At 34.2% G+C, this 11,184-nt stretch overlaps 1 protein-coding gene and 1 non-coding gene across 2 annotated transcripts; one reads left to right on the top strand and one right to left on the bottom strand.

Annotated features, from left to right (window-relative positions):
* Positions 1-2,047: 2,047 nt before the first annotated feature.
* On the top strand, positions 2,048-4,038 carry LOC105830275 (putative nuclease HARBI1). Its single transcript, XM_012669495.3, has 4 exons — positions 2,048-2,542; positions 2,669-2,806; positions 2,908-3,175; positions 3,386-4,038. The coding sequence occupies exons 1-4, from the start codon at positions 2,520-2,522 to the stop codon at positions 3,923-3,925; spliced, it is 969 nt and encodes a 322-aa protein (XP_012524949.1). The 5' UTR covers positions 2,048-2,519; the 3' UTR covers positions 3,926-4,038.
* LOC105830276 lies at positions 3,928-8,556 on the bottom strand. The gene is made up of 6 exons (XR_004964865.1): positions 6,804-8,556; positions 6,334-6,465; positions 6,144-6,239; positions 5,801-6,057; positions 5,563-5,719; positions 3,928-4,935 (listed from the first exon to the last, which is right to left on the bottom strand). It is a non-coding gene; the product is annotated as an uncharacterized LOC105830276 (transcript).
* Between the last annotated feature and the right edge of the window lie 2,628 nt (positions 8,557-11,184).

Below are 11,184 nucleotides of genomic sequence, written 5' to 3' on the forward strand. Positions count from 1 at the left end.
AATCATTCTTTTTTATTGCAAAAATATATATACTATCTAAATAAAATGCTTAATACTAAAAAAAGCGTGATATCCAAACAAAATTATCTTTAAAAAAAAATTAAAAAGACGCCAAGTGTGTGTGCGTCTCTAAGAAAAAAACTATTATACACTGGCGCAAAAAAAAACGAAACAAAATTTTTGACCGATTTTTAGGCAATCTTCAAAGTGATGCAACTTTGCGAAAAATCATCCAAATTACATGTACTTTTTTTTAAATTAAAGGGCAAAGACTCTACTTTGAGAATCCCTACGCGAAAGTTTGATTTGTTAAGTGCGAACCTTTGGTATCGCATGAAAACCAAACATGTGTTTTTTAATTGAAAAAAGTAAAAGTTTGTTATCATTTTGCACAAGTTTCTCGTTAAAATCTTGCTAATATTAATTTAGATCTTTAAAGTTAATTCTTTTCTAAGCAATTTAAAAAAAAATACATATCGATACGATGTTTTTTGTTGATTGCACGCGAGTTTGAAATTTGTACTGCATTTTAAGGTATTTTAGCGAATAAATACGGTATTTTTTTAATATCATGAATTTTGAGTATCAATATGATATTGCACATTGATTTTATTCATGTTGAACTCAATCATACCGCTGTCATCAAAGTGACCCGATCTGCACCACGTGGAGAATGACGATCGGATTTTGTACATCATGTGGCTCTGAAATTCATCGGTGGAAATTTGTACTTACTGATCTGAATATAATGGATAGCTGACGCACCAATTTCACTGAAGCCAACAGAAGATCACATTCATCTATACTCATAAACGCACACATACACGTAAACATACATATACACATACTCATACATAAAAAATAAGTTTAAATTTTATTTTAAAAAATCAGCCTCTTCAGGGCCACATGATGTACAAAATCCGATTGTCATTCTCCACGTAGTGTAGATCGGGTCACTTTGATGACAGCGGTATGATTGAGTTCAACACGAATAAAATCAATGTACAATATCATATTGATACTCAAAATTTATGATATTAAAAAAATACCGTATTTATTCGCTAAAATACCTTAAAATGCAGTGCAAATTTCAAACTCGCGTGCAATCAACAAAAAACATCGTATCAACATGTATTTTTTTTTAAATTGCTTAGAAAAGAATTAACTTTAAAGATCTAAATTAATATTAGCAAGATTTTAACGAGAAACTTGTGCAAAATGATAACAAACTTTTACTTTTTTCAATTAAAAAACACATGTTTGGTTTTCATGCGATACCAAAGGTTCGCACTTAACAAATCAAACTTTCGCGTAGAGATTCTCAAAGTAGAGTCTTTGCCCTTTAATTTAAAAAAAAGTACATGTAATTTGGATGATTTTTCGCAAAGTTGCATCACTTTGAAAATTGCCAAAAAATCGGTCAAAAATTTTGTTTCGTTTTTTTTTTGCGCCAGTGTATTAGGTAAAGTGTCTTATTATTGTCCTATTGTTTTTAAAAATTACAACTGTGTCGTAGTTTTATCCTACAAACGTGATGGTATATATACATATAGTAAAAAAGGAATTATTAGACTTTAACCCATTTACACCCAGAAGGCCACAATTTTTCTTAAATCTTCGGATAAATAATTTGTATTAAAGACGTCAAGGGATCTTAATAAAAATTGGTTTCCTATAGCTTTTAGGTCTGTTGTTTCCAAATCGGGTGTCAATTTTTTCATTTAACAAATTAAAAAGTTTTTATAATCACTTTTAGAACAAAATTTTGAAAAAATTATAATTTTGTTTTGCTTAAATCTTATTTTTTTATGAAACTGCTGTCAATCAAACGACAACTCTAGATCGTGTGGTATAGATAAAGTGATTAAAAGATAGTATCGGTTAGACATTGAAATTCAATATGGCGAACTTAAGATGGCGTTTTTATGTAAAAAAATTTTAATAGTTTCTAGAAACTCAATGAAAATTAGTACTTTTTGTAAAATATAAGAACATTTTAGTTATTTTTAGTAAATATGGGGTGCGGTCCGGTTGCTGCTTCCGAATACTTCCAATGTTTTCGCTTTCAACGCTACCACAGAACGTTCCACTAGCTGCTACCAACGCACCCAATGCTACGCAAGTGGACCGCCTGGGTGCGTTATGTATTCACATTTCTTAACCTATCCTATCTCACCTATCTTATTGAAATCCCAGTTGGAGTAGTTTGGATTTCGAGCAGTTTGGAGACAACGTGACATAGCGATAGTAATATTAAAAGAATCTTTTGTTTGCGAGTTAAGTCTGAAGGATAATATAATAAATAGTATAAACATGGAGGTGGACATTGCGTTAATGTGTATTGTAAGGACTTTCCTGGAACCATCTGCTTACATTTATGAAGATGACGATGTGGACATATTAAAATTAATTATAAACCAGATGGATACTATAGAAAATCGCCAACAAATTCCTAAAATACAAGTCGAATTATTCTGTCGAAAAATTATGTCGAAAACATAATTCCATCGCTTAGCGGTATGGAGTTTAAATCTCACTTTCGGTGTGTATTATGCAACACATTTGTATTAAATGCTTTATGTATAAAAACTAGAATTTAAATTTTTAATTATGAATATAATGTAATATTAATATAATTATGTAATATTAAAATATAATTAATAATCAGAATGCTGCCTTCTACATTTGAATTAATTTTAAACGAAATTGGACAAAATCTTGTGCGTGCTACAGATGGAAATAACATATCTCCTGATAAACAATTTTTACTAAGTCTTTGGCGTTTTGCAACACCAGATTCATATAGGCAAGTATTGTAAATACGATTGATGTAAATATTGAACATACTTTAACTGTCAATTATAAATTATATATTACTTTTTGATATAAACAATATTTGTTTTTTAGATCCATAATTCAACGATTTAATGTTGGTAAAGCTACTGCCGTACGAGCAGTGCGCCGAGTTGCCAAAGCATTGACTGAGATTTCGCCAAATTATATAAAATGGCCTGCAGGAGATAAAGTACAAGCTATTGTAGAAGGTTTTTCTTCTGTAAATGGTTTTCCTGACACCATCGGCGCTATAGATGGTACTCACATTAATATCCCTGCACCTAATAAAAATCCAGAAGCTTATGTAAATCGGAAGGGTCATCATTCAATTCATGTACAAGTAAGATTTTAATAATTGATTATATGTATATATAAGATCTTATATATATTATTTTGTTCTGATATTCACTGCCACTGCTGAAAATCTATATATAACGTATGTACAGAAAAGATAATGCAAAAAATATATACATTTGTGTGTGGGTGTATGTGCGCGTGTAAATAATTAATATAAATACAAGTAATTTAATATAAATATATTTTTTTACAGGCTGTTTGTGACCACACAAGAAAATTTACGCATGTTTATGTGGGAAATGTAGGTTCCGTTCATGACGCTCGTGTTTTTCGCTTATCAGCTCTTCAAGAATATATTCATGATCCAAATAAATTCCCGAATAACACGCATTTGATTGGAAATGCTGCTTATAAGTTGCATCAGCATCTGTTGGTTCCATATTCGGATAATGGACACCTTACACGATATCAGAAGAATTATAATTATTGCCATTCTTCTACTCGAATGGTTATTGAAAGAGCATTTGGTCTTCTGAAAGGGCGGTGGAGAAGTTTATTAAATAATTTAGCAATTCATCGCATGGATTTCGCGCCTTATCATATACTAGCATGTTGTGTGTTACACAATATTTGCCTATTAAACAATGATGAATTGCAATTACAACATGAAACTATTGTTATAGATGTAGAGGAAATAGAAATGCACAAAAGAGTAGAACATAATTTTGATAGAGCTGTTGCGGAAGCAAAGAGAAATAACATATGTGTTAATTTACGTGTAAGAAATATATAACATATATTGTAGAAGTATTTATTAATAAAATATGTGATATGTAATAGTAACATTTTCTTGTACAAATGCTTTTGTCATATAGAATTAAAATAAAACGCAACTACTTATAAGTATATCAATTAAATATTTTTGTCTCTCCTATCCTACTTAGAAAAGACAGTTTTGACTAAAGTAAAAATAATTATTATAACATTTGACGAAAGGAACGATATTACTCAAAGAAAACTAAAAACATTTTGGCAATTATTTAATATGTAATCTTACTATCTATCCTATTGTTATCATTTATACTCTTTGTACTTTAAAATATCACAAAGCTCTTTAGATATGCTTATACACTATGGTCCGTATTCAGAACGGGCTGACAAAAATGTTAACGCGTTGTTATCTAATAGAAAAATCTGTATTATAAAAAACATTTTTCTATTAGATAACGCGCTAACATTTTTGTTAGCGCGTTCTAAATACGGGCCTATGTATGTAACTATTTTTTAATATTCGACAACAGTTACAAATAAAATAAAACTTTAAACAGAAAAAGAAAAATATTTTCTTCGTACTTTTTGTACTCTGAAATATCACAGAGCTCTTTGGATATGCTTATTTACTATGTAAACAACTTTTGTAATGTTTGATGACAGTTAAAACAAAACTTTAAACAGAAAAAAATATCCTCTTTGTATTCTTTAGGTCGGATCTACAATAGGTGTAGTAAGCCTTATGCCATAAGAAATTAACCAATTATAATTAAATGTGAGAATAATCGAATATAATTGGTTAACTCCTTATGGCTTAAGGCTTACTACACCTATTGTAGATCCGGCCTTATACTCTAAAATATCACAAAACTTTTTGGGTATGCTTATATTACTATTTTTTAACAACCTTCGCTAGAATGTCAAGTAATTTGTCTTGTCTCGCCATCGCTTCCTCATGCATCCTCTTTCGTTGATTGGTACTCTCTTCTGCATTAACAAGTATTTTTTCTAACAACACATTCTGTTTGAAACCTGTAATTTTAATATGTTAATACTCTATCAGTATCATTTATTCGTGTTGTTCAATATTTATAAAAAAATATACACTTATTAACAGATTATAAATTAATCTGTTAATAAGTGTATATATTAATTATAATATTACACACACACACACACACACAAAGTTGAACTATATTGCATCATAATAAAACATCATAATAAAACAATACAATTATAGTTTTGTGCAAATAAATATGGACAAAAGGTAATTTTAGATTTATGTACATTTATTACATTAACAGGATTTAGTAATTTACGGTGTTTGTTTCATTATTTATAAATACTAGAAAAATATTGTAGTAAACACTGCAAATCCTTATTATGTAAAAAATGTATATAAATTAAAAAATTATCTAAAAGCAGGAATTTGAAGGGGGGAGAGACATACAGAAAAACCCTTAAAATAAGTGAAGAGAAACTACTGTTAATCCCAGGTTTACATTGGTTAAGTAATTTAACTGCCTAATTAGAAGAAAATTTTGTCCTTTTTCATTTAAGGGGTATAGCCTCCCTGTCCCCCTTGGCTACGCCCATGAAATTACTCTTATTCATATTATATTGCACTAAATGTTATAAAGTATTGATAAAAATACTTACGTGTAGAACGCATTTTAGTTTTATCTGAAAATGAATCCTTTTTATAATTGTTATTTTCAGAATCGGAATCAGGAGATAGTAGAGTGGTCGAATTGTTACTGTCCAACGTAAGAATTGGAGTCATCCATGGTTTTGTATTAAACATTTAGTCCATTATCTGTAATACAAAGAAAATTCGTATTAACATCTTATGTATAATTGATATATACAACATATTTGTGATTTCCTTTATATTTACATCAAAATATCTCCATGTTTTGTGGTTATTTCCACTTTTTGCATTATAGTCTTTTACATTTTTATACGTATTTTTAAGACCTGCCATTTTGCTTTTGCATTGAGAGGCTGTAACATTATACTCTTTTTCATTTAAATGAGAGGCAATCATGGTCCAAAATTTTTTCATAGTCATTTTTCCAAGCTTGATTTTATCTTCATGTTCTTTATACAATGTTAATAATAAAATTACTGCCTCATGTGGCCAACGAAAGCTATCTGCAAAATAACATATTATCTATTTCTTTTTAGGTTCTTTATGATTATTACTTTTATTATTATATTACTATTATTAACATAAATACCCTTTTCTTGCAAATCAGAGGATTCTTCAGAAGACAACTTTTGTGTTATGTCTTCTGTATCATTACATGTATCATCTTCAAAAGACATGGATGATCCTATTAACAAAAAAATTATATATAAAGATACAAAACATATATATATATAATATATGTATATATATATATACGAATTTCAAATAGACAAATTTACCTGATGCAATAACTGACTGGTCTTGAGTATTCATCCTTTCAGTATCTTTGACAATTATTGTCTTTTTGGCACTTTTGGCAGCTTGCTGTCTGGCTTTGTAATTACATAAAAGTTGCGTCGCAAATAGCATATCTATTTGAAAAACAATAAAATTCAAAGATTGTTCACTCCTCTTTTCCAAATTACAAAATAGAATATATACCCACATAACACAAGTCGTCCTCAAGTCAACCTCGACACATTCAAAATGTTCTGCATGAGGACATTTTGAGGACATCCATGGATGTATTGAGAATGACTTAAGGATGACGTCTGTGCTATTTGTGGGAGTGTGTTCACATTCGCCACCCGAGTGTCCCCAGGTATCATTTTATCCTTGTTTATTGAATGTTAAACAAAGATAAAACGATACCTGAGAGCACTCGGATGAAGAATCTGAACCCTGGATACACACTGTATAATGCTATTACTTTTGTTAGCTTCAATAGTATCCTTTTCCGAAACTTCTAGGTTATAAACCATTCCCGTATCTCCTTCTAATAACTTTAAGATCGGCATTGTCTCTCAAATTTTTTTCCCAATTTTTTAACGCTGTAACAGTATAAAAGAGAAATATTTTACACAATATGTACATATACAGCACGATAATAACACAACATACAGCAGCACATGAACTTTAACCAAACTATACAGCAGTATGCTTTCCCGCGTTTTGCTTATTCAAATTAAACGCTTCAATCGTACTATCTCTCCAAGCAGTAGCATTTGAAGCGAGTTGAAAGTAAAAATCTATGACGTGTTCATGACGTCATACGTGCTATTGGAACACTTTGAAGTGCCAAGTGGACTGGTTAAAACAACGCTCCAAACAATTCGAAGCATTTGTAGCGTTAACCGGACCGCATCCATGGTGTCCATTAAACATTGAAATTCATTATGATGGATTCAAGATGGCGTCCTGATGTCAAAAAATTTAGATATTTCCTTAAAACTCAATAAAAATTAGTACTTTTGAAAAATATAAGAATATTTCTATATGATCTTTCAAAATATAATAAATTTTACAATACAGAAGATCCATACGGTAACCTAACCCCAAAAAATGCATGATTACTTGATTTTATTTAATAGTAATAGTATTCGTTTGACCTTTACTGACTTTATCCTTACGGAAAAAACACTACAAATAACATTTTTTTAAATACTCAAGTTGAATATAATTTGGGACAAGGGATAAACACTCAATTCAATGTAAATGCTCATCTTGAGTGTTCGCTTTTTAATTTACTTTTAATTAAAGTGTTACTTTCAATTTGGATGATCGCCATCTAATTAAGTGTTAATTTCAGTGTTAATCCTAAATTTAAGAATAACACTTAAATTAACACTCAATTAGATGACAAACATTCAAGTTGAAAGTAATACTCAAATTATAACAATACTCAAAGCCAGCTGAACACTCTAATTGAATGTTTATTTTAGATATTCGTCTTATGCCCATTTTTACCAATGTGGATTAACTTTAATCTCGGTTAAATTTGCTTTTTTTGCTTTTGTCTTTATTTAATATTTCCTAATCCAATGTTTGAGAATACACAATATTAAATGTATACCTTCAACCGATAGATATTGAGTGTACATCCCCAACGTTTCAGTGTTCACATTTTATGTTGAAAGTATACACTCATTTATTGTCATACCCAAGTGTTGAAAGTATATTCTTAAATATTCAGTATTTAAATCCAAACTTAGGTATGAACATTCAATCTTTAGTATAAATATTCAAGATTTGAGCATATACACCTGAATTTGGGAGTAAACTCTCAAAATCGAGTAATAACACTCAATTTTGAGTGTAAACTCTTAAAATTAGAGTGTTTTTTCCGTAAGGGTAAAAACGGCATTTATACAAATTTTATTATGAATTAAAGATTACGGTGTCAATATAACTTTAATATAACTATAATGTCAATATAAGTATCCAATAAGCACACACAATTTTTTAAACATTTTTTAAATATTTGTTGTTAATAATGTAATTATTATGTTTGACCTGACAAGCCCCAAATATATTCAACAAATCAAGTGACTTGTAAACGTTATTATTGATTTATATTTTTAGGGCTATCCTTCTGTAATTTACTTTGTTTATATTGCCTTCTAGATGATATCTACCCTTACGGAAAAAACACTCTAATTTTGAAAGTTTATACTTTGTTGTGAGCGAAACACTCACAACCAATAAATTCATATCATAAAATAAAGGAAATAAAATATTAAAATTATAAGATAGTGTAAGAAAATTTGTAGTGTTCAAACATCGCGCCTATAATGTTACAGCGCTTGGCGACTACTCTGCTTCACTAACAGCGCCACGTGTCGTAGTTGTTTTGATCGACGCTATGCGAACGAGGCGTCGCTAGTTTTTAACTAGGCCCTGCGACGCGAGGCCCTGTCTTGTCGAAAAAGGCAAGGCGAGTAGTAGCACTCCTACGAACGAGACGTGTGTAAAGCTAAACTGCAAATAAAAAGCAGTCTCTAGCCTGCAGCAAGAGTGGTTATTAACCTGGTATCTCCTCCTGGACAATTTTCCTTCAATTTGGATATCTCGCGGGTCACGCCTAAACCGGTCGTTTACAATAGCTCGCCGAGGAAGGCTCGCTATCACAAGGTGTCAGGTGACACTTGCCTCGTGCGCTGCCGGCCGGTCATCGCACTGGGCAACGCACCAGCCACCTTAAAGAAGTAGCGAAGCCAGCTTAGCAACAATCATGCCACCGGAAATGCATACCTGCATTTTGGCAATTGTTGCTAAACTCGCAAATATTTCCCGCGCGCCGGATGCGCGCGGGAATGACCATATATGGTCATGCGGAGAGCCCGATGCCTCCACTAATAATTAAATCCGCGACACTATTTAAGCCGCTGCCGAACAGCGGCCAGCGGGATCAGTGAATAGTAATCAAGCCGATACGTACGGCCCGCACGAGTGAACTAAGAGTTCGGGACTTAGCCGCTAGCAAGTCTCGAGCGAGCAACGAGACGACGCGTTAACTCCGAGTCACGCGCCGTATCTAATCTAGTGTAACACGACGCGGCACCTTCGCCGACCGCAACCAGTGTACAACAACAGAGAAATAAATCTTTTATATCAATTGAACTTAGAATCAGTGAGTGAGTGATTTGAGGACCCTGCCTACAAAAGCCGCCTCTTTCCGCGAGTTCCTACTCCTTGGGCAGCAACGAATCCCGAAAGATCTTTTGTCGCACCGCAAGGTACGGCAAAAATACATATTTTGTTGTACCGCAAGGCGCAACAAAATCGGTGGCAGCGGTGGGATCGACTGCCAGGAAGGAAGGCAAACAACTCCAACGAGGAACTACCTATAAGGCCAAGGGACCTACGTCACGAGCCGAGAGCAGCTGGACGACCTCGAGGACCAGCTGACTGGACGAGCCCGCCGAGCAGAACTCAGCCACGGCTCAACACTCGACGCAGCGATAATCAGCGACACCGGAGTACCGACCTACCGCAATACACAGCTGATAACATGAAGCGAAGCGCAGCGTTACTGTAAGTCGAAATAATATTGTACAAAGCGAAATACGAAGGGCAAAGCGATAAGCCCTACTAATAGTAAAAACGTGCTGATCCCCCGGTAATCACATAACGATTATCGTAAGCGTAGAATAGGCGTGAATGTCGAAAAATAACGACGCTGCTATAGCAAACGACTCGTGGTTGCATAGCGAGCAAGCAACTCGAGCTATCGAATACTGCGAACAAGTCGTCATAGAAGCACGCGATAGAGTCCGTAGAGAACTAGATCCGTACGATAGCGAGTTACCAAAAAACGTCGTCCGCGAACGAGAATTCCCATTCGCGAACCTCGACGCGAGTTTGTTTCAAAACGAATTCAACGCGACACGGCAACACCGTGTAGAACGACGAACACGACCGTACGAGAGTCGCACCCCTAGTCGCGTTTCGTCACGAGGCGAGTTCTCACTCACGTCATACGAGTCCGACATTTTCGACCCAGCTGACTTTTTTCAAACGAACGCGATGCCTAACGACGAACAAGCAGAAACCCAACAATTCATCGCCGGTGCAGAACAGGAATTACAGAACCTGCACCAAGAACTAAGTGCTAATGCGCCAAGACTCGCACGCACTGCTACTCAAAGAGACGATGTGCAGGAAATACGGGAAGCCTTACGTGCAATAATGCACGAGGTCCGGAGACTGACCACCAAAGTCAACGAGGTGCGAGAAACAAATTCGCGAACACTACGTACGCACGCGCCTCGACAAACGCGATATAGCCGGCGTGAAACCGCGTTCGAGTACCCGGACGACGACGTGCGCCGACAGAGAGGTCGCGTAATATTGTCACTAAAAGAAGCCCGCGAAATGATACCTGAGGTCGACGGCAACGCGAGTAAATTACAGGAGTTTTTGAGCGCCATGACTTACGCGATCGAGAACATAGATCCGTCGGATGAAGTATCCTTACTAGGCGCGATATTGTGTACCAAACTGAAAGGACGCGCCATGTTAGATTTTCAGACACGAAAGATAAGCGATTTCGTGCAATTAAAAACGGAATTAGAATCGTGTTATGCGAGTAAACGAAGCACAACACATTTACAGCTCGATTTCAATACCCTGAAGCAAAAGCCAGGAAAAAGCGCTCGAGCCTACGGACTGCGTACACAGATAAGCTCACGATAGACCTGTACAAGTCGATGATCGAAGGCCGACACCAATACACGGCCGAGCATAAGCGCATCATTTTAGAAATGCTGCAGCAGCAAGCATTGGAAAATTACCAAATAGGGCTACGCAAA

Source organism: Monomorium pharaonis, chromosome 10 (genome assembly GCF_013373865.1).
Source record: "Monomorium pharaonis isolate MP-MQ-018 chromosome 10, ASM1337386v2, whole genome shotgun sequence".
Classification (NCBI taxonomy): Eukaryota; Metazoa; Arthropoda; class Insecta; order Hymenoptera; family Formicidae; genus Monomorium; species Monomorium pharaonis.

Excerpts from the sequence above, each read along its gene's own strand:
- LOC105830275 (XM_012669495.3), top strand. The coding sequence starts at position 2,520 with ATGGAGTTTAAATCTCACTTTCG. Across the intron at positions 2,807-2,907 it reads GCAACACCAGATTCATATAG|ATCCATAATTCAACGATTTA; the intron begins GCAAGTATTGTA and ends TTTGTTTTTTAG. Across the intron at positions 3,176-3,385 it reads ATCATTCAATTCATGTACAA|GCTGTTTGTGACCACACAAG; the intron begins GTAAGATTTTAA and ends ATTTTTTTACAG.